Below are 21826 nucleotides of genomic sequence, written 5' to 3'. Positions count from 1 at the left end.
ATGCTCTTTATTTAAAAAAAAAACTGCTACATACTGTCTCTTCTTCATCCAATTAAAAAATGGAAAAAAGACTTGCTATGTGCTACCTCTTCTTCATCCAATGAAAAAATGTGGAATCCATTTAAAATTTCAATTGTAAACTTTCTTAAGATTCTTCCTAATATGGAGTCTTATGGGCTTCATTTATATTTTATATTTATCATGTTTATTTTTATTATTTATTTTTTAATTATATTATAATTAATTTTTAAAATTCTACCGGTGAAATATATCACAAATCAATATGAAAAAATAACACGGTTAAACAAATTTATACTACTTAATTACTCATCATAGATATAGTTTGCTATAATTATCACTCACGACTAACATTATACATTAATTACGTGGGCTGACTTCGGGTAAGTTTAATTAGCCACTTTTGTATATGTATAATTCACCAAAATATACAAATACATATGTGCAATATACAATTATCTCATTGATATACATATACAATTCACCTCTCTCCTACTCTGCCCAATCTCGCTCACCTCTCTCCCTCCTCTCCCAATCTCGCTCGACTCTCTACTCCCTCTCTCAATCTCGCTTGCCTCTTCCTCTCTCTTCCAATCTAATTTGCTATATATACATTATCTAACTGATATACATATAAAATGCACCTCTCTCCCACTCTTTGTCCTCTCTCACTGGCCTCTCTCCTCTCTCTCCAATCTCGCTTGCCTCTCTCCTCCCAATTACATGTAGCTACGAATTATAATTATCAAACTATAGCTATTAAGAATAAGACTATTTTTGAGTGACGACATGTGAAAGTTCCTCAATAAACATTACGAATTTCAAATAGTGATTGGGCCCGTTGAAAGCACGGGCTTCCCCTCTACTATATATATAAAACAAAATATGTATATGATATGTATTTACATGCGTCTTGAAACCTTTTTTATTATGTATTTTGTCACAAGGAAATAGCTTCATCAGGAGCGATTTTGCTCTTTTGGTTAAAAAAAATTAATGTGCCCTTTGGAAATTTTTAACAATCTTTTGTCATTTTAACTCCGAACTCCCTTTGTTACTATTATATGTGTTGGTAATGCCAACATCATGCCTTTGGCAAGACCATGAGGAGCTAGGTAGCTCGGGTCAGAGTCATGATCGAATATAGCTTTTGCTTTGTTGATTTAGTTAAGAAATAAAGTAACATCTTTGCTATCAAATGTAACGTTTGACAAGATAATTAATAGATGATCCTAATAATATATACTACTAATAGTTGCATAGCTCTAATCAACTATTAAATGCCGTTTAAGGCATCAAGCACCATTAATTGTAGCCTAACCCCACATTTTATCCTTGACAGTAAAGGGCCCAAATATTCTATTTTGGACCATTCAATATTTTTTTCCCTTTGTTTGTAGCTTTGTTCTTGAAAATGAAAAACAAACGCAAGGATCCTCAAAAGATTAAATAAATTCACCTTAATGATTCATTTTATCTTTAAATAGGTCAATTACCACATGAATATATCCACTAAAAATAGAAGGGGAGCATTTTTAAAAGAAAAAAAAAGAACTTTTTGCCCTTCATGATTTCAAATGTTCTATGGTTGATTTTCGTGACTCATTTCAATCCTCTTTTTCATTACTTAGAAAAGTATTGTTCAATATAAATCTTCACACATTTTGTTACATAAAACACAATTGCGAAATGACCATTTAAACTTGCATTGTATATAAACTTACAGATTTTCCATTTAAACACCTTGATTCGATTTTTTAGCACATTAATAAACACCATTAAGAAACATATTGCATAAATTCCATGTCCTCTTCAAGTCCCGCCATTGTCTCGGGTGCCAAAACAACTTCAAGATCAACGGTTCCATTTCCTTCTCGTCCGGGGAAGGCGGAGATCTTACCATCAAATTTATTAGCCATGCCACTTCGGACCGCGATAGGTCGGCCCCACCCAAAATCATTATCGTACATTGGAAACCTAGGTGAACTTCCCATAGTAATCATAGCTCCATCAAAATTTCCTAAAGGAAATAACCTAGGGTTACTTTCCCAATCCTTTACACCTTGGCGCACGGTGACATCACCATGCGCCACTACATTTTGATGTAGCTGATTCGCACTCCAATATAAGTCGTTAGATAACAACTCCTTAACCGAAGCAATGGTTGGGATGCTTTGGATCGCGTTCCCAAAATAGAGCGGCTCCATCCGTTGCTCCAACCGATGTCGGCAATTGACCGCCATCCTAAACGTTGTCGTTTTGTTCCCTTCCAATTTCCTAGCCCGCGTCACGGATCTCCACAGCTGAGCACTTAACGACTGAAACGACGAAATCTCCGAAGCCGAATTCTTCAGAGCCGCGCCGTTTTTCAAACCCGTCTCATCATTAACTGGCGTTATCTTTCCGTTAGTTTTACCGTTAACTCCCGTTCTGTTAGCTCTGAGCTTGAGCTTCAAAATAGCTTCTCGGCTAAAATGGAAGATCTTCTCACGCAACGGCTCGTCGCCGGAGAAAGTCGCCGACGGTCCACCTTCCGGGAACTTAAGCACCGCCGGTGAATCAAATACCGTTTTACGCCCAAAACAGGGCTGCCTAGTAATCTTCATCTCCCCTTTTGAAAACTCTGCAAAAGTATTGAAGAAATTCCAGAAGGAAGTTCCATCAACGACGGCGTGATTCATGGTACATCCGATGAAAACGGCGTCGTTTAGCTCCGTAACCTGAATCGCCATTAAGGGTTTATTATGTCCAGCATAGCTAAGGGTTTTATCAAATTGGAAGAATTTTCTGAAATAAATGGGAATATCAGATTGATTTTGTGGAACAAGCGTTGAAATCATGAGATGGGGTGCTTTGGTATGTACAAAATCAATTCCGGCATCGTTACATAGGATGTAAACGTAGCCATCAGAATCCGTAATTAATCGTCCGGCGAGTGGTGGGAAATGAGAAAGGGTCTTCGAAAGTGCAGTTTTGAGATGGGAAATAAGTGAATTTGAAGATTCAAAAGGAGATTGAGTTAACAAAACACCCTTTTGAATGTATTGGCAAGAAAGCATAGGAAGATCAGAAACAGAGAGTTTTAAGGTATTATTAAGCGATGTATGATGATCAGGGTAAATTGTGCATTTTGAAACTACAAAAAGTGAAGAAGTAGGCATAGTTGCAGGATTTTTTTAGAGGAATGGAAGAAATGGGGATGGAGATGGGGAAAGAAGTAAGACAGTTGGAAGGTATATATAGAGATTTTTTAGGACTCAAGTTTGGGTTCATGCACTTTGGTTGTTACTGACTTTTTAATTTGAATCATTTCGACATTTTTTTTTAATCATCTGGTATTCAATGTCGATGATAATAAGTATATGTTTAGAAGAGTAATTTGTTTTTTTAGTGTTGTCATATGAGTAGTTGGACGTATCGAAGTTATTTTTTAATTAAATATAAAAAGACACAAATATAATCGGATAACACATGTTAGCGATGATCAATTTGGATTTCAACAAGTAGAGCTCAATAAAGGAAGAAGCCTTTTCTATATAAGTTTCTTTATATCTTAATATTCAAACTCAAAATTTTCTGATTAAGTTTATGGCTTTATACAAATAGAATAATTTTTGATATTCTATAGGTAAACAATAGAAGTCCTCTAAATAACTTAGCGACACATTAGCAAGGAAGTTCATAACCTTTTGCTTTATAGTGCATTATTTCCTCAATTTAAAGGCAAAATGACCTATTTTGTCTTGCTACGTAATTTAAGAAAATAAAGAAAAGACTTTTTATACTCGTGATCTTAAATTAAAGCCATGTCAAATATATCACACTATTTTTTTTTTAATTTTATAATCTTAAACATGTCATGTGAAAAATTAAAATTCAAAGAATGACCGAGAGCGGATCTTTTTGGATATATAATCCAAGACGAGAGTAGAGTTACAGGAAAAGCCGACTACTTTGTTCACAAAAAAAAGACGGGAAAATGTCATCTTTTTTAAAGACAAAAAAAATAAAGTAGATCATTCTTTTTAAAAAATAAATAAAAAATTATTTTACTGTCTTGAGTTTAATATAAAAAATTCATAAATTTTAAATTTTGTATACGTCTTTAGAGAAATCTCATCTAACCTCCACACTCTTTTGATTGTCCTTGTTTGTCTACTTTCTACCACACATGTATTGAATCATTGATGATGAGTAGAGAGTACATGAGTGAATGATGAGGAGTGTAGTGGAGATAGCTGTGGTGTTTACTGAGTTTGTACAATCATACAGGTTGGGAAATTAGTGATGAAGTAACAAGTCATAAGTGCCAGACACTTTTGTACATGGAATGGGTTTTTTTTCTATTACACTAACCCATTCCATATTAGGTGGACAAGGTTGTTCAAGACTCTAGTTCCATGTAGTTTCATCATGTGATCTATGGCAGACACAAATTTGCTCTTTACCTCAACTGTTTATTCAAAATTTTAATCCTGAGTAGAGTGTGGTGGATGTAGACGTTATAGACATATGTTAGATTATGAATTCGGATGGACTTAGTAATTTTTATTTAAATAGGTTATGTGTTACTAGAAGGTTATTGAATATATAAGAATATTGGATTAGGAATCTAGGCCTAATCACTTATAATCATTATTCTTAAATTCATGAAATTTAAAATTTTTTACTTTGATTATGAATTTATATACTTTCATAGGATGTATTATAACAATGATGACCCTTTAATCTTGCTTGTAGATTTTATTTAAATATTTGAGTTACAATCGGTAACTTTTTCACTTCCTAAACATATTTTATTTAGGTATCTGAAAAGTGGAGGACTATTCGTATAGGGTGAAATCTGTTTTTGGCAAACAACTGAGTTAGACTATGATAATGTGGCTGAATAAAAAAAAAAAAAAAAAAAAAATATTAGTCCCTCTTACCTCAACACAAGAAAATTTAGGGATCGCAGTCCTCGGCATGACATTAATCGTTTATCGCATAGGTACAACCAAAAATCGCTTTGTAACCGTTAACATACAAGATTCCTCTAAAAAATAAATCACTTTTAAGTTGGATCGCCTGCATAATTACTCAGACAGATCGAAGTCAATCTCAAATCTAATCTAGTCTGCCTCCAACAAGCCTCGAGCCCTCACCCAGACGTGAGTCGCGTGTTATCAAATAGCCTTTTCAAAACTAACATGTAGTCTTTTCACATTATGAGTTAGACATGACCTTTTGGACTATAAAAGAGCCCTACCAAAAAAAAAGAAAAAGAAAGAGAAGGGTATCAAAGGCTCTCCCTAAAAAGATGACAAGATACATTTTATGGTTCTAATGAAAGAAGGCACTTCTTTTTTTCCCCTTATTTATTTTCCTTTTCTTTGAATAACTAGCTATATTTTGATACTCGATCTCTACTTTGTTGGTTTAACTTATTTAAAAGATTTAATCGACTTTGATCACTTACTTTTAATTCCTTTTTATAATATTCTATTGTTATTCAAAATGACAATCTTTTCGTTAAATAGTAAGAGATCATAATTATAGTATGCCATGAAATATTTGGTACCATGATCATTAGGGAAATAATACCTAATCTCAAAAATATTTTAGAATCTTTTTGAATACTTGTTTGAGAACTACCATGTACACATAAAAAAACTTGTATTATTTCTTAAACTTCATGGAATCTAAACATTGCCATTAAGAAATGATTTGGCCAATGCTTGCACAAAGCCCCAACACTTGTTTAATTCATGTTAGTCCTTAAATGTGTATGTTTAGCCTTAATTGAACTTTTAACATTGACTAGACATAAAGATGATTTAACTTGTTGCCAACCTTAGCCTACTAAACCTTACATGTGATATATGGTCCTCTATTTCTCAAATTGATAGTTGGGAGAAAATATTCGCACCGAATAATCACAAATTTCAAGTTCAAAATTTACTAGACATGATGAAATCACTTTGTTAGAGAGCGGTCATCTTAGATTCTTCAATAAAATTTAAATTTAATCTAATTTGAATTCAAAGACCGAACACCTAACCGAAAATCATAAAAACAATAATAACATTTGCACATTTTGGTGTTTTTAACCAATTTCCAAGAAGTTTAATAGTCTTGTTCCTTATTGGTGGCCGGAAACTCCTTCGAAGCCATACATTTTTTTTTGTCCATTAAGGAAAACGTGCTTAAAATGATACTCCTACTAACTTTTTTTTTGTTTTTTTTTCTAAAAGTTGCTTTTGCAAAGTCAAAAATAAGTTCGTTATTCTTTTTTTTTATTACATATATCGAGAATAAGAATTACGATAGCTAAACTTTTTTTGGCGTGTACGGGTTTATATCAACCATATGTGTTCATATCTCTTATTTACTATCACGATAAACAATCAAATTATCGCATACCCTCTTTGTTTTATTATATCTGTTATCTTAGTTCATTTCACGTCTATTTAAAAAAGTTATAAATACAAGGTGTGTTTTATTTAGTTACTTCTATTTATTACGATACAATTGAAAATAATTTCTAATTTTGATTTTTAAATTTCTAATGTGATTGTAAATTTTATTTATCTTTTCTATAGTGAAATATATAATATAAATTATAACCTAATTGACTTGATTGTTGTTATGAAATGTTAATTATTATAATTTATAGAATGGTGGGTGTATGTGGCTCCATGATATAATTAATATTTTTTAATTTTACCTATTGTAATAAAGTAATTAGAGGATCTTATAGTACCTATTTTACCCCACGTGTTTGTGACCCATCACTATTAATCAATTTTATTTTTTTAATTAAAAGACAAAAAGGGTACATTCATTGTGGGATTGGTCGAAATATAGAAATAGCAACCTGGTTATATGGTCGGCCACAAATTATTATTATCCATAATTATCTCAACACTTTGGTGTTTTAATTTTAAAACAACTTTTTCATGAGAATTTTTTAATTTTTTTTTTAAAAAAAACTCTTTATTATTTGAAAATTAGTGTTTGATCATATCAGATTTAATAAACTTCCCTCCAAATTATCAGATTTATATACTTTATATTGAAACGTATACTCCATTATTACACATTTGAAATTTCAAAATTTGTTAGTAAAAAATTGTATACATTAAAATTTTGTGAGACTCTACAAGATGCGTTCAATTCGAGTTGAGACTCCACAAATTGTGTTAAACTCAAATAAGGATTAATGGAGTTTACTCATCCCTAAATCCTAGTTTATGCCTATATAAAGGGTACTAAATTCCCTTAAAAGGCATCTCGAAAATTCCATATATTCCACATAGCGATCAAGATCTCGAATACTCTGCAAATTGATGGATTATTCATATAGAGAGGTCAAATCTAAATCATCCTAGTTCGAGAAATACGCCACTAACGGCCCTCGAATCATGGATAAATCTTAAGAGAGTAGAATGAAGGGATCAACAGAATTGTACCCGCAATCTATCTTAATCAATAAAATTATGTTTCTTCATATTTTATTTGTATGGTTTATTTATTTTTCATATGTTTAAAATTTGTTGCAAACAAAAATTATTTAAATTATTTCCAAATTCAAAAAATATTATATATTAATTTTTATCAGTAACAGATATTGTTTTTTTTTGTGAGAAAATAATGCCATGTTAGATAATATTAAAGAATCATTAATTATAAAACCTTATGATTTGTAGTATTAGTTTCATAATACTTAAATTTGGAACTATATGAAAAGTATAAAAGAAACATTAACTTCAAAACTTTATGATTTGTAGTATTTAGTTTTATAACATTTAAATTTATAACTCTATGAAAAAATAAGTACTAAAAGTATATGATTCGTAGTATTTAGTTTTATGATATCCAATTGCTTAGCAAAGAGTAGAACAAAATTAGATAGTGAATATAAAATATAACGATGCAGAAATTAAGGTGACACTCGATATTTATATTAGTTTGGATTGAACATTAATCAAATTCATTTGATTGCAAGAGAATTTCTCAATAAGCTTTTAAATTTATTTTAGAGTATAATGAAAGTGTATCTCACTGTATACACCATCAGTCCCTGTGATTTAGTAACAATTGATTTTATGACTCACCAAACCTTTTTTTTTCCCTCCTCTCTATTGAATAAATTGTTATTCAACAATTTAACTAGTAGAATAAAGAATTGACAGTGGTTGGATAGGATGTATATGTTGTTCATCTTGTATTCTTAACATATTTAGAATAAAATTTTGTAAGACAACAAAGTTTAAGAACATTTTCACAACTAGAAAATTAAAACTAGTAGCGAAACTAGAATCAAAAACAGATTAGAAAAAATATACGAAATATATTTCTCAAAAAGAAGAATTATTGTTAATTTGTGTCTAAAGAATCTTATTGATTCCAACAAACTTTGTAGAAACACAAAGTTACAAAAGTTTAACGAACCAGTGAAGAACAAAAGAATAGAAGAACTGAAATTAATTCACAAATCTAAAATTTGTAACACATACCAGAATCTGGAAAAAGTAGAAAGAAGATCAAGCCCACTGAATGCACAGTGTCCTCTTAAGGAAATTATTCCCCTCTAGTATTCGAGGTTTGATTTGGAATATGTCCTCTCAGGTTAGAATGATCTCAATCACCAGTGTATTGATACCCAAAACGCTGGTGTCAGCAAGTCACTCAATGGCAGTAAAGTACACTTAGAATACTAGATTTAGTAGTAGAAGAAAAAGTCCATAAATTCTATTTTTAAATGAGAGAAAATCCCTCAATTTATAGAAAACAAAGGGTAGTGAGAAAATGTTATTGTGCCTTACCGGAAAGGTCACAAACCTTTGGAAAAGTCAAAATCTTTCGGAAAGGTCTTCACCTTTCATAAAAGTCACAACTTTCCATAAAAGTCACAACTTTTCACAAAAGTCGCAACCTTTCATAAAAGTCACAACTCTTCATAAAAGTCGCAACTCTTCATTTTCCATTCAACCTTTTAAAATCCAGCAATCCCTCTCATGAATGGGGAATGACTCCAAGACAAAGAAACGGACAAGTATGTATACTTTACAAGTAAGAACTAATTGCATCTGCATAAGTAGGTTTTCCTTTGGACTTTCCGTAGTGAACATGTGTCGGATATAGATGCGATATCTTTGAATCGTCGAACCTTGGTGTATACCTAGACAACTATATGTCACACGATTAATCCTTTACTTTTATGGTTCTTACGGTTGTGTTTGTTTCAGCCATGAATACCTCCTGGTTTCATGAGTGTATACAGAGATGGACTTTTGACAATCATCTTCTTTGAAGCGCCTTACACTTCACACTCACATAGGTGAATTCTAACCGTGTTATCATGTAGATACACTATTTGATCAAATCTTCCAAACTTAGCAAATCATTAAAATGATTAAGCTTTATTAACCATTAACAAGTCTTAATATTGTATCCTTGTCCCTGAGCATTGTCTTCATCATGAGAATGGATAGACTTTGTTGATAATGTCGAACCGTCATTCACAACTTTGTTTTTCTCCTTGAATCTAACTCTTGGGATCCCCAGTCTGCTAGATAGAGTTAGCTCCATGATGATTTGTCCTAAGCCGTAAATCCATTCCCTTATATGATCTTTCAACTTTCTCTCTATCTTTCAACTTTCTCTCTGGTTAGGCATTTTTTGTAAGTGGATCTGACACATTATCCTTTGACTTTACGTAGTCAATTTTGGTAATTTCACTAGAGAGTAGTTTTTTAACGGTATCATGTCTATGTCATATATGACGATATTTTCCGTTATACGTCATGCTCCATGCCCTACCTATTGCATCTTGACTATCAAAGTGTATGCATACTAATGTCAATGGTTTGGGCCAAAAAAGAATATCTATCAAGAAGTTCTTGAGTCTTACAACGTATTCACCAACCTTATCTAGTGCACCTAACTCGGAGATCATTGTAGAGCTAGTGATACATGTCTCTTTTGAAATATTTCTAAGAGACTGCTCCTCTACCAAGAATAGATACATATACACTCGTGGATTTTACTTCATTTGTCCGATGATCCAATTTGCATCACTATATCCTTTCAATACTGTTGGATATTGTTGTAATGCAAGGCAAAGTTTTAAGTATTATATTAAATACCCCAAAACTCTATCCATTGCCATCAAATGAATTTATTTGGGATCACTTGTGAACCGACTCAATTTATAATAACAAATGTTATATCTGATCACACACACTTCATGATATACATCATATTTCCCAATACTTTAGCACAATCCAATTGTAAGTCACTTCTGCTTTCATTCTTTTAAAAAATGCAAAGCTCACAATTATTAGAGACTTGACAATATTGACATTCAAATATTTGAACTAGTCAAGTACCTTTTCAATGCAATTAGATCGTGAAAATGCTAAACATTATGGAGTTCTAATGATTCTTATATCTAAGATCGCATGAGCAACTCCAATATTTTTCATTCCAAACTTGCTTTCTAGCATATGTTAAATAGCATTTATGTCATTAGTGTCTCTATTAATGATCAACATATCACCAATATGCAAACAAACAATGATCTTATGATTTTAATGTGAACACATCTTAAATCCATTTGCCAACATGGTTTGGTCAAATTTCTTATGTCATTGTTTGGGTGCTTGTTTTAGTCCATAATATGACTTAACAAGTTCGTACACTTTCTTTTACCACAAAACCCTCGGGTTGTTTCATGTAAATTTCTTCCTCCAATTCTACATTTAAGAAAGTTTTTTTCACATTCATTTGATGAATTGAGAGGTCATATACCACAACTAATGATTTTAGCATCTGAATGGATGCAATTCTAGTTACTAACGAGTATATATATCGACAAGTAAATCAAAACCTTGTTTTTGTCTAAAGCCTTTGACACAAAATCTTGCTTTATATTTCTCAACAGTTCCATCAAGTATTATTTTTCTTCTAAAGATTCACTTTGAACCCAGAGGTTTATTTTCTGGAAGAAGATCAATTTACTTCCAATATGGTTGCTCAAGATTGCATTAATCTCACTATTGACGCCATCTTTCCAAAGGACGAGTCTACAGAAGACAGAAGAAATGTTACGAAATCATATTCGAAGGAAGTAAATGTCCTTTGACATTTACTACGCCTTTGAATCTCTTTATAAAGTACATTATCCTTTTTCCTTTCCTAGGCCTTTTAGACCCTTCTCTAGACTACTCAAGTCTAATTTTACAATCCACAGTCATAGGTCATATTTTAATTCTTTAGTAATAGGAACTTGGACTTTGGCTAGACACCCCCGCACTTTGGAATATTTCAAGTTGAATTTTCTTTCTTTCCATTTCTCATATGGAAAAGATTGTATCATGAACAAACAAAAAAACTTTCTTTCTAAAAAGACAAAATTTTGTTGTTCCCTTTTGCAGTAAGAATAATTTCTCTACACAAGTTTTGCGTAAACACGAACTTATAAATAATGCATCTATTATTTCTTTCAATGTTTAATTTTTAATTAGATTGAGGTGAATACCGCAGTAGTTTGATGCATAATTTCACTTTCCAAACATATTTCTGCACAAGAAGATTTATACTCTCTGTTCTTAGCACTTCTTATTTTTTTTCAAACTGATTTTCAACTTTGGTACATTGTCTAGACATTTCTATTGCTTCATTCTTAACATTCAGCAAATAGACATAGTCATTTCTAATGCAATTGTCAATAAAAGTAATGAGATACTTTTTCCCACCATAAGATGGTGTTGACTTCATATCACAAATATCAGTGTAAATCAATTCGAATGAATTAGAATTCCTTTCAACAGATTTATAAGAATGCTCCGCATACTTGGATCCACACAAATTTGACATTATTAAATATTGCACTCAAAGTTAGACAAAATTTTTAACTTGATTAGTTTTCCTTACAAGATTTCGTAATTGACATGCCCCAAGTGTTCATGTCACAAACATTGACTCAAGCAAGTAAGAACAAATAAAAATATTGAGTTTAAAAAACTCTTCGTGGGGTAGCTTTTTTCTTACTAATATTTTGTTCCTATTTCTTACAATTTTGTTTGATACAAACATTGTTTAGAGTGTCAAATGTCCTTTCAGAAGGACCTTTTCATAAATTTCCATTTTATTGTTATAGAACTACTCATGAATCAAGTTTCATCAGGTCCAATAAAGGAAATATAGTCCAAATGTTTCTTTTATAAAAATATAACAAATGACTATTCACCAATATTCATGTCTATGCAAATACTTTTATTATATTAGACATATCTTTTCATGAAAAATCACAACATTTTATGTGACACTTTTTCATAAAAGAACACAATTATTTTGAACAAGTATATATATAATTTGGTAGTTTCGTACTAGTCATACTATATATTAGTAATAGAGAAACTCGACAACCACAATACCAAATATACTCCAAGAATTTTGTGGGTCTAACATAATACAAAAGTATCATTGAATTTCATATATTTTGCTCCAAAGTTAAATTAGACACCAAGTCTAATCATAAGCAAAGAACCCTCACTTTTAAATGTGATCTCAAAAATATTTTTCAAGTATTTGAAATAGTTTTTCCACATACTTTCCTAGACTTTCAAAATGTCATTGACAATATGAAACCTCTTTTGGAAATATTATTCTACAAAAGAATTATATTCCTTCAATTCTCTTTGACAATGTTTACACAATGTCAAAGTTTATTCCATGGAGGCACAAAATCACAAATTTTAAGTCATTGGTATTTTTCCTCTATCACAAATAGACATACCACTTAGTATTCTAAATACTAACAATAAGGACAAAAAAAATTGTACAATTTATTTCTATATAACATTGAAGTTTATAGAAAATCAAAAGTATAACACTGACTTATTATGTGAAGTTTTCATACTCTTCAAACCAATTGCATAGTCTAATTTATCCAGAGTATAAAACCACAAAAAATTTTAGTTTACAAAAATCAGACGCACTAACATTTCACATGGAGTAAAAACTTTAAGTCTTTTTTTTTCTCTCCAAATAAAATAACACATATTCTTAAGACATCACATAGAAATGTTTTTCTTTTCAAATAGTCTTCCAACTATAACATTTTAACATACTATTTATCAAACAAAAATATGGATATTTCATTCTGCAAACAAGTAAATTTTAAAGGCAACACTATTAAAAAAAAATCATTTAAAAAATATACGATTTGCAGAACTTTTTCCGAAAACACACATGATAAATGTCAATATTGTTAACCTTTAGAAACTATTTTTCTCCTTAAATAGACAACAAGAAGGTTACCGGGTGTAATCTTTAATCGGAATACCACCTATTTTTTCTGGTACATTCTCACTTCGACCTTGCTAAACAAAGCAACAAATTTTTGAGAAGTAATGCATTTATCTTCTATTACCATGATCAAATTCTCTTAATCAGTAGAATACAAAAAATAGAAAAAGTATAATAATTTCCTTAAGATTGTGTTTCATCTTGTATTCCTAATATACTTAGAACAAAACTTTGAAAAACTTTGTAAGACAACAAAGTTTAAGAACATTTTCACAACTAGAAAGTTAAAACTAGTAGCGAAACTAGAATCAGAAACAAATTAGAAAAAATATAGAAAATATCTTTTTAAAGAAAAATTGTTGTTAATATGTGTCTAAAGAATCTTATTGATTCCAACAAACTTTGTAGAAACACAAAGTTTAATGAAGTATAACTTACAAAAATAGCTATAGTTTTAGGGTTATTAGATTGAAATAGCTATATATGTATCATATTTTTAAAAAAAATATCTACATTTTGGATTAAAATGGATGAATTCCATACGTACTTCATTTTTTCCAATACAAAAATACATCCAAAATAATTTCCCACTAAATGAGGTCAACTAATTATTGTAACAAAAAATGCTATTTTGTAGCCCTTAAGATCCACTAATTTAGCATTTTAAAAAATGTAAATGCCTTATACCTTTTAGGATTCTGATCATTTTTATGTTTCTTTTTTCTTCTCATTAAATGCCTATAACAAAAGACAATCTCAAGGCTACTATTGCACTTTTGTTTCTGCATTTCGAGAAATGGAACGAAGAGAATTGTTATGTGAAATATAGTATTGACAGGATAGTGTTGAAGAAATATGTTTCGTATTGATTTAGTTGATTTGATTTCGATACACTTAAACATCAATCTTATAAAAAAGTGCATGAAAATTAAATACATTGTCGAAGGTAAAGATACACCTATGAAATAAGTAAGTGGGTGTGCGATATATGTTTAGTTGAAAATTATCAACAGTCAAATGGAGTATATCCCTTGTTTGTAAGTATTTTTTATATTGACATAATATATTATGATTCTCGAGATACTTCTGTAGAAGGTGATGTGTTGCAACTTGAATATAATAAAGAATTAATTGGTGCCGATGATACATTGCCAATTGTTTCAACATTTGGCGATCAACCACTGATGGTAAAAATTATTAAATAATTACGAACCAATCGCAAAAGAAGATAACGATGGATCAAATACACATTGATAAGTTTACATTTGAAGGATGTTATACAAAAATATTCAATCAAAAAATAAAATATGAAACTGCATTTTTTTACATTAGTAGTTGCTTAGTAATCTACTACTATGCATACATACAATACAACACATTCATATAGAAGATGCATTGAAACAAAACAAAATTGATGTAAGTAATAATTTGAAAACAGAATGACAACGTATTTTTAAATACACTAGAAGGTACTTAAAAATTTACAAGTATTCAAATACAAAGTATAATGATATGTCACACTATAAATATTCAATGATTATATGTATGCCACAGTATACTAATTTGGAAGTTATACCCTCTACAAAGACTTATTTGTTCAAGTTACACTACACTCATATGACTACACGTTACTACAGTCATTTTCAGAAAACATAATAACAACATAACTCTAAATACACTAGAAAGTATTCAAAAATGTATTCAAATACAAATGAAAGTATTCAAAATATAATTATATACTATAAGTATTCAATAGTATCTGATGGGCAAAAATATTGATTTTGTGGATACTTTAAAAAGGTGAAGTTGATTTAAAAGTAATTGAATGATTTGGGGTAAAGAATTTGATTTGATATAATGAAAGAAAAACTGAAAAATTGGGACTATTGGAAGAGAGAAGCGTGAAAAGAGGGGAAAAAAAATTTAGCCTTGTGAAATTATATAAAAAGAATTTAGGCGTTTCGTTTTAAATCAAATTTGCTATTTATTCATTAAATATAACCATAAATTATAAATAAAGTATAATATAGCTATATTATTTTAATATAGAAGGTAGTTTGCCATTTTTTTGTAGTTTTTCCTTTAATGAACCAGTGAAGAACAAAAGAATAGAAGAACTGAAATTAATTCACAAATCTAAAATTTGTACACATACCAGAATCTGGAAAAAACAGAAAGAAGATCAAGCCCACTGAATGCACAGTGTCCCCTTAAGGAAATTATTCCCCTCTAATATCCGAGGTTTGATTTGGAATATGTCCTCTCAGGGTAGAATGATCTCAATCACCAGTGTATTGATACCCAAAATGCTGGTGTCAGCGAGCCACTCAACGGCAGTAAAGTACACTTGAAATACTAGATTTAGTAGTAGAAGAAAAAATCCATAAATTCTATTTTTAAAATGAGAGGAAATCCCTCAATTTTTTTTGTAGAAAACAAAGGGTAGTGAGAAAATGTTCTTATTGTGCCTTCGGAAAGGTCACAAATTTTTGAAAAAGTCACAACCTTTCATAAAGGTCTTCACCTTTTATAAAAGTCACAACTTTTCATAAAAGTCATAACTTTTCACGAAAGTCGCAATCTTTCATAAAAGTCACAACTCTTCATAAAAGTCGCAACTCTTCATTTTTCATAACCTTTTAAAATCCAACAGTATATATATATATATATATATTTGTGTATTGGAGTGATATCCGAGCCAACCATATATGGATATTCTTTATTCAAGCCAACCAATAGAGTGTACTAGATGTGGTATCAGAGTCAATTAAGGATTACTATCATATATCAGGCGTGGTATCCGAGCCAATCATTAGTTAGTATTAGTGTGATATCCAAGTTAATCATACATGGATACTTTGTGTTAGACGTGTGACTCATGTCAATCATTAGTATGTAGCAGGAGCGGTACTTGAGCTAACAAGGGGATATCATGTATCTGTCATGATACTCGAGTCAACCAACAATCATGAATCACAACCACGATGAAAACAAATCATATTTATACGCCAAGTAAATACATTATATGTCATTTGATAACAATATGACATTTCAGTTTATACTCCTTCCATTTTCCTAGCCATGCGTTATACAAGTAATACCAATCAAAATTTAGATATTTTATCAGAATCTTCCTTGAATTGTCCTATACCTCACATTACTCATACTTTATTCGAGTCAAACCTAGTCTAAAGATGTTGACTCACTACCTCAAAAGTTTTTCTCATTATATTTCTTTCATAATTAATTCACTCGTCACGACATGAAAGATCGTCACACCTTGTGTCTTTAAAACTAAATAAACCTTATCATCATGATACTAGTGATTGTAATATAAACTTTGAAGTTTTTTCAAACTGAATTGCATTTACCAATCATATTCCAAAAGTATTATTCAATATTTTTCTAAATCAAACTATTGTGATGTTATTTTTGTCACACATCTTTGTATCATTCGTCCACCCTATTAAAATTCTTTTTACCCTTATACTATTACAAAAGTGGTGTATCAAGTTCAAACCACAACTTTGTTAGTTTTGCAAGATCTAGCATTTCATAATTCAACCTAATGATTATATGGAAAAAATAGGGACAAATATATAGTAATTTTAAATTAATTTTTCAATTAAAAAATAAGTAACGATTAATTTTCAAAAAAAATAACGATTTAATGTAACCTATCAACCTCACCACGTGTCGCTGCATCATCATCCACTTATTAATTTTTTTTTCTCACAAAGTGGTGTATCTAACCACAACTTTGCTAGTTTGGCAATATCTAATATTCCGAATAGAGATAAATATACAATTTTGAATCGAATTTTTCAGTTTCTATAAATTACTATTAATTCAAAAATGAAATAAATTTGGAATTCGAATTCTCCACGTCAAAGTGAATTTTAATTTTAGACTCATTAATTTAACCTTTTGTTTTTGGAGATTTAAAATCTATATACATATTCATATACTAAAAAATAAAAAAATATCTCAATATAAAGTATAATTTATTTTTATCAAAAGGATCGGATGAACACCTTCCCTCTTCCTAGATACACCGATCGGGGAAATAATAATAATAATAATAATAATAATAATAATAATAATAATAATAATAATAATAATAATAATAATAACATATATATATACAATGGCGGATTCAAAATTTTCGTTCAGGAGGTTCGAAAAATAAAAATATAAATGTATAAATAAGTCTTTCGAAATGGACCCTTTAAACTTTTTTGAGTTTAAGACCACATTTTTGGCACGTTTTTAAAATAAAAAATGCTTGAAAAACAAAACTAATTTTTTTAAACAAAAAATAAATTGAAACTATAAAGGAAAATAAATAAATATAAAAATAAACTAGAACTATAAAGAAAATAATAAGTAAATATTGTTGTATGGATTCGAACCTAGGACATGCAGCTTAATATTTAAGGATCTTCCCATTGAACCATCTATTTTTATTTGTTACTAAGGGGGGTTCAAAATATATCTATCTATAGAAATATAGAAAATTTACCTTAAATATATTGTGTATTTTTTTGCCGAGGATGTTCGGTGAACACCCTGGACCCAACGTGGGTCCGCCCATATATATATATATATATCAAATTTTATGTGCTGGATTGTGTGACGAAATCAAGTGAAAAAGATTATAAATTAACTTAAATAAAATAAAACCTGGTTCATGCATCTGAGGATAAGTTGGGGTGTTTTGTCATTAATTTAATTTACTAATTAACCCTTTTGTAATGACATATTAGGCCCAAACAAAAGCTTAATCTTTGGAAATTAGTTGTTAATTAATTAGCACAAAAATGACACAATCATATCTTCTTATCAACTTTTGCTAATTGTGTCTGGTATTAGACTAATCAACTAATTAATAATATACGTACAAAATCATCACTAATTAATCTTTCATTAATTAGATGTATTATCAACCTTATCATTGTCATCATTATTGTTGATAATTATTGAAATTTACAGCTCTTAACCCANTTATATTAGTAAAAGTTAAACTAAAGTTTAGAGTGAAATTCTTTAGATAAGATTTTCATGTGACTAATTTACTATTTAAAAACAAACAGAAATATATGATTAGGTGGGATTTGTTTTCTATGTTAAGAAAATCTACAAAAAATTAGTATAGTAAGGTAAATATTTACCAATATAGTTGATAGTTGTGTATGTTCAAGTATATTTTATGTATTGTAAATATTTAGTATAAAAATATATTTTATTTATTTATTTATTTTGCTCTTTCTATGATTTCTGATGATGTTTATTATAGAGAGTTGAGATATTTGATTAAGTGAAAATAGAAATTTGTAATTTGTCTATTGAAGAAAAACGCAAAATTAAAAATTATTATTTCAAGGAACAAATTTATATCCATACTATTTATCAATAATATTCTCTTTTTTTCTATATAAACTTTGTTTGTTATTGATTTTTTTTATATATTTAAAATTTATTACAAACAGTATAATAGAATTGACTTGCAAGTATGTATATATGCCTTTTCCTTTAATGGACGATTGTTCTTACGTTTTAAGTTAATTTCACCAATTATTGTAATTCATGTCTTCTTCAATCTAATTTATTTAATTTCCTTTGTTTTATATAATCTATTTTCCCCTTCAAAAGAAAATGACAGAATTTCAGAAATTGACAAATCTGTAATAGAAGTATTTTTAAGTAAAAGGTTAACGTCACGGATATATATATGGAAACTAGAAAGTGGATAAAGGATAATTTTATATCAATTTAAATAGTTGATAAGCATTTTAGGTTCTTTCCCAATTAAAAAAAATATTCTTTTAATTATGAAAAACAGTTTCTTCAAACACACAATTTTTCTATCAAAAACTTAACCAAACATCTTTTTTTAAAATAAAATATAAAAAAAAAAACTTACAAAAAAACTTCGACCAAAAAAAAAGGAGTATTTAGTCTTTTCTTGTCCTCCCAAACCACTAAAGGTCACTTAATGCTAATCACTTATTATAAGGAAAAATTACATAAATTAATACATTTTAAAAAATAATTACTGATTTTAGCGATACTTTTTGTTTATTACCATTTATAGCAATGTTTTGTTAAATCTGTAATATGTATTAAAAGTGAATTATGTATGCAATATATATGAATTATAATTGTTTTTTTGAAATATATCATGTTTGTTTGGTAAAAAATTGTCACATTGTATTATAAGTGTATTAAAATGTGTGATAAATGTATTATTCATCAATAAAATTTGTATTATATGTGAATAATAAATTATTTTTTGTAATATGTATTAAACTTGTATTATAAATGAATTAAAAGTGATCAAGTGAAATAAAAATATTATTGCTATAAATGGTAAATATTTTTTTAATATAGTATATTTATGTAAGTTTCCCATAAATTATAATGTCTTTAATAAATATCTTTTAAAAAATATTCTTGTTAGATATTTATCTTTAAATCTTATATATTTTCCTTTGCATTATTTCTAACTAAATTATGTGAATCCCAGTAATAGTAAGTATATTTTACGAGAGATTAGATGACTGATCATATTGCACGTGTGAAAACAAAGTAAATTTTAGGTTTGAAAAACATAAAATCATATTTGTATGCTATAATTATAATCTATAAATTGATGGCAGTCTCTCATTTGTATGAATCCTTGGCAACATCTCGTTTGCATAAATCGTTGATAGTCTCTCACAAAATAATTTTATATGTTTGTATATCTGTATAAAATTTGAATATGTATACAATTGAATCGAAATAACACATTTGTACATCAAATATCTCTCTCGCTTTATACAACAGAAATTATACATTATAATTTGTATAATTTGTGTTTGCATAAAGCGAGAAAGAGAGAAAGACAAAAGAGAACTGGGCAAGGAAGATCTTTATTTGTATAATTCTAAGTGCAATATGATGAAAATATATATATTTGTATTTGTATATAAAAAAATTTCTCGCTTTATACAAACGCAAACGTGTATTATACATTTGTGTTTGTATAAAATGAGAGAGGTGAGAGACAGACCGGTAGCGAAAATGCCGGGAAGAGGCCAATGACAACTGTTTGCTACAGATTACAATGAAATCAAACTGCGGTTATAACATTTAATTAAATTTATAATTTGTTATTTTATAAAATTTTCCCCTGAAAATATGACTGATCTATTTGTTAGATTATCTATTTTGGTCCGTCGAAATCAATTCATAATTATAATAAAAGTTTTGTTAGTTTTTCTTCATGGCTAAATAAGGAAAAACATATTTTACTACCATATATATTATTACTATCTATAATTTTAAAATATTATGTACCTTATCTCTAACTAAGGATATCTTATTATTTATTGAGAAAAATACACTTAGATAAATGTAGTTTTACTACCAGGTATACTAAAACAAGGAGAGAGGCGAACGAAATGGTGAGAGAGGCGAGTGAGAGACGTTTTGTATCCATATACATGTGAACCACACACCTGATACATACAGACAAGATGAGAGAAAAGCTAGGAAGGCAAGCGAAATTTGTTACGTATCCCAAATACATGCGGATCTACTTAGATACAATGTTTCTAGGACAAATTCCATCTAATTTTGATCTCATTATTTAACTCAATAATATATGAGTCTTGATGTATGTCAACATATTCAAACGCACCAAAATATGATAAGATACTCTAATACTGGAAATTGAAATATATCTAACCAATTAACTCCTAAATTAGTGATATTTAGGTAAACCCCCATTAAACAATAATAAAAATCAAACAAAAAAAAAGTTAAAAACTAAAAATTTTGATTTGCTAGGTATTGCCCATTATTTATCCTATATCCTGACCCAACTCAATTTATTTTATCTCGATAATCAACGCCCTAGGCCTTAATTACAGGTGTAAGAATAATGTTTAAAAATCATTTTAAAAAGTTAAGAGTACAAAAAAACTATATAATGGAAGGAGGACTAATAATATTTGATTCCTGGGATCATGTGCTTAATTAAATCCCCCTAATCATTATTTCATTGATGATTAATTAGGAGTAGTTTGGCACATATGACTAATTAAAAATCATTATTGAAAGACCAAATATTCTTTTGTTGAACATAAATATATATTAACTACCATCTATTAAAAATAAAAAAATACGTTCAATTTTTTGGGTGATGGATACTTCTTTCATGTCAGAAAAAAAGAAGGAAAATACATTTTTTTGACTCTTTACAATGTATATATATCTACTTTGGAATGTTAACTGAACCAACAATTTCATGTCTATTTGGGGAGCTTGATGTAGGTGAAACTTTGTCAGAATTTGGAATTGAAAATCAGAAATAAATAATTATGTGATTAATTATTGATATGCCAGCTATTAGCTATTATAGAAGAAAAAATTGGCCACCTAAGACTAGGGTACTGACTATATGTTATATAAATTAGTTGCCAACATCTACATGGTTAAAAACCAACATAATTTCTCTACATGCATG

General features: G+C 29.3%; 1 protein-coding gene across 1 annotated transcript; it reads right to left on the bottom strand.

The window, feature by feature from the left end:
• Nucleotides 1-1610: 1610 nt before the first annotated feature.
• LOC107031795 (uncharacterized acetyltransferase At3g50280) lies at nucleotides 1611-3244 on the bottom strand. The gene has a single exon (XM_015233270.2). It carries the CDS (start codon nucleotides 3177-3179, stop codon nucleotides 1797-1799), a length of 1383 nt encoding a protein of 460 aa, XP_015088756.1. The 5' UTR covers nucleotides 3180-3244; the 3' UTR covers nucleotides 1611-1796.
• Nucleotides 3245-21826: the final 18582 nt, after the last annotated feature.

The sequence above is a fragment of the Solanum pennellii genome, chromosome 9 (genome assembly GCF_001406875.1).
Source record: "Solanum pennellii chromosome 9, SPENNV200".
In the NCBI taxonomy this organism is placed as follows: domain Eukaryota; kingdom Viridiplantae; phylum Streptophyta; class Magnoliopsida; order Solanales; family Solanaceae; genus Solanum; species Solanum pennellii.
The sequence above is the reverse complement of the archived record's forward strand: the minus strand, read 5'-3'. Positions and strand labels throughout refer to the sequence as shown.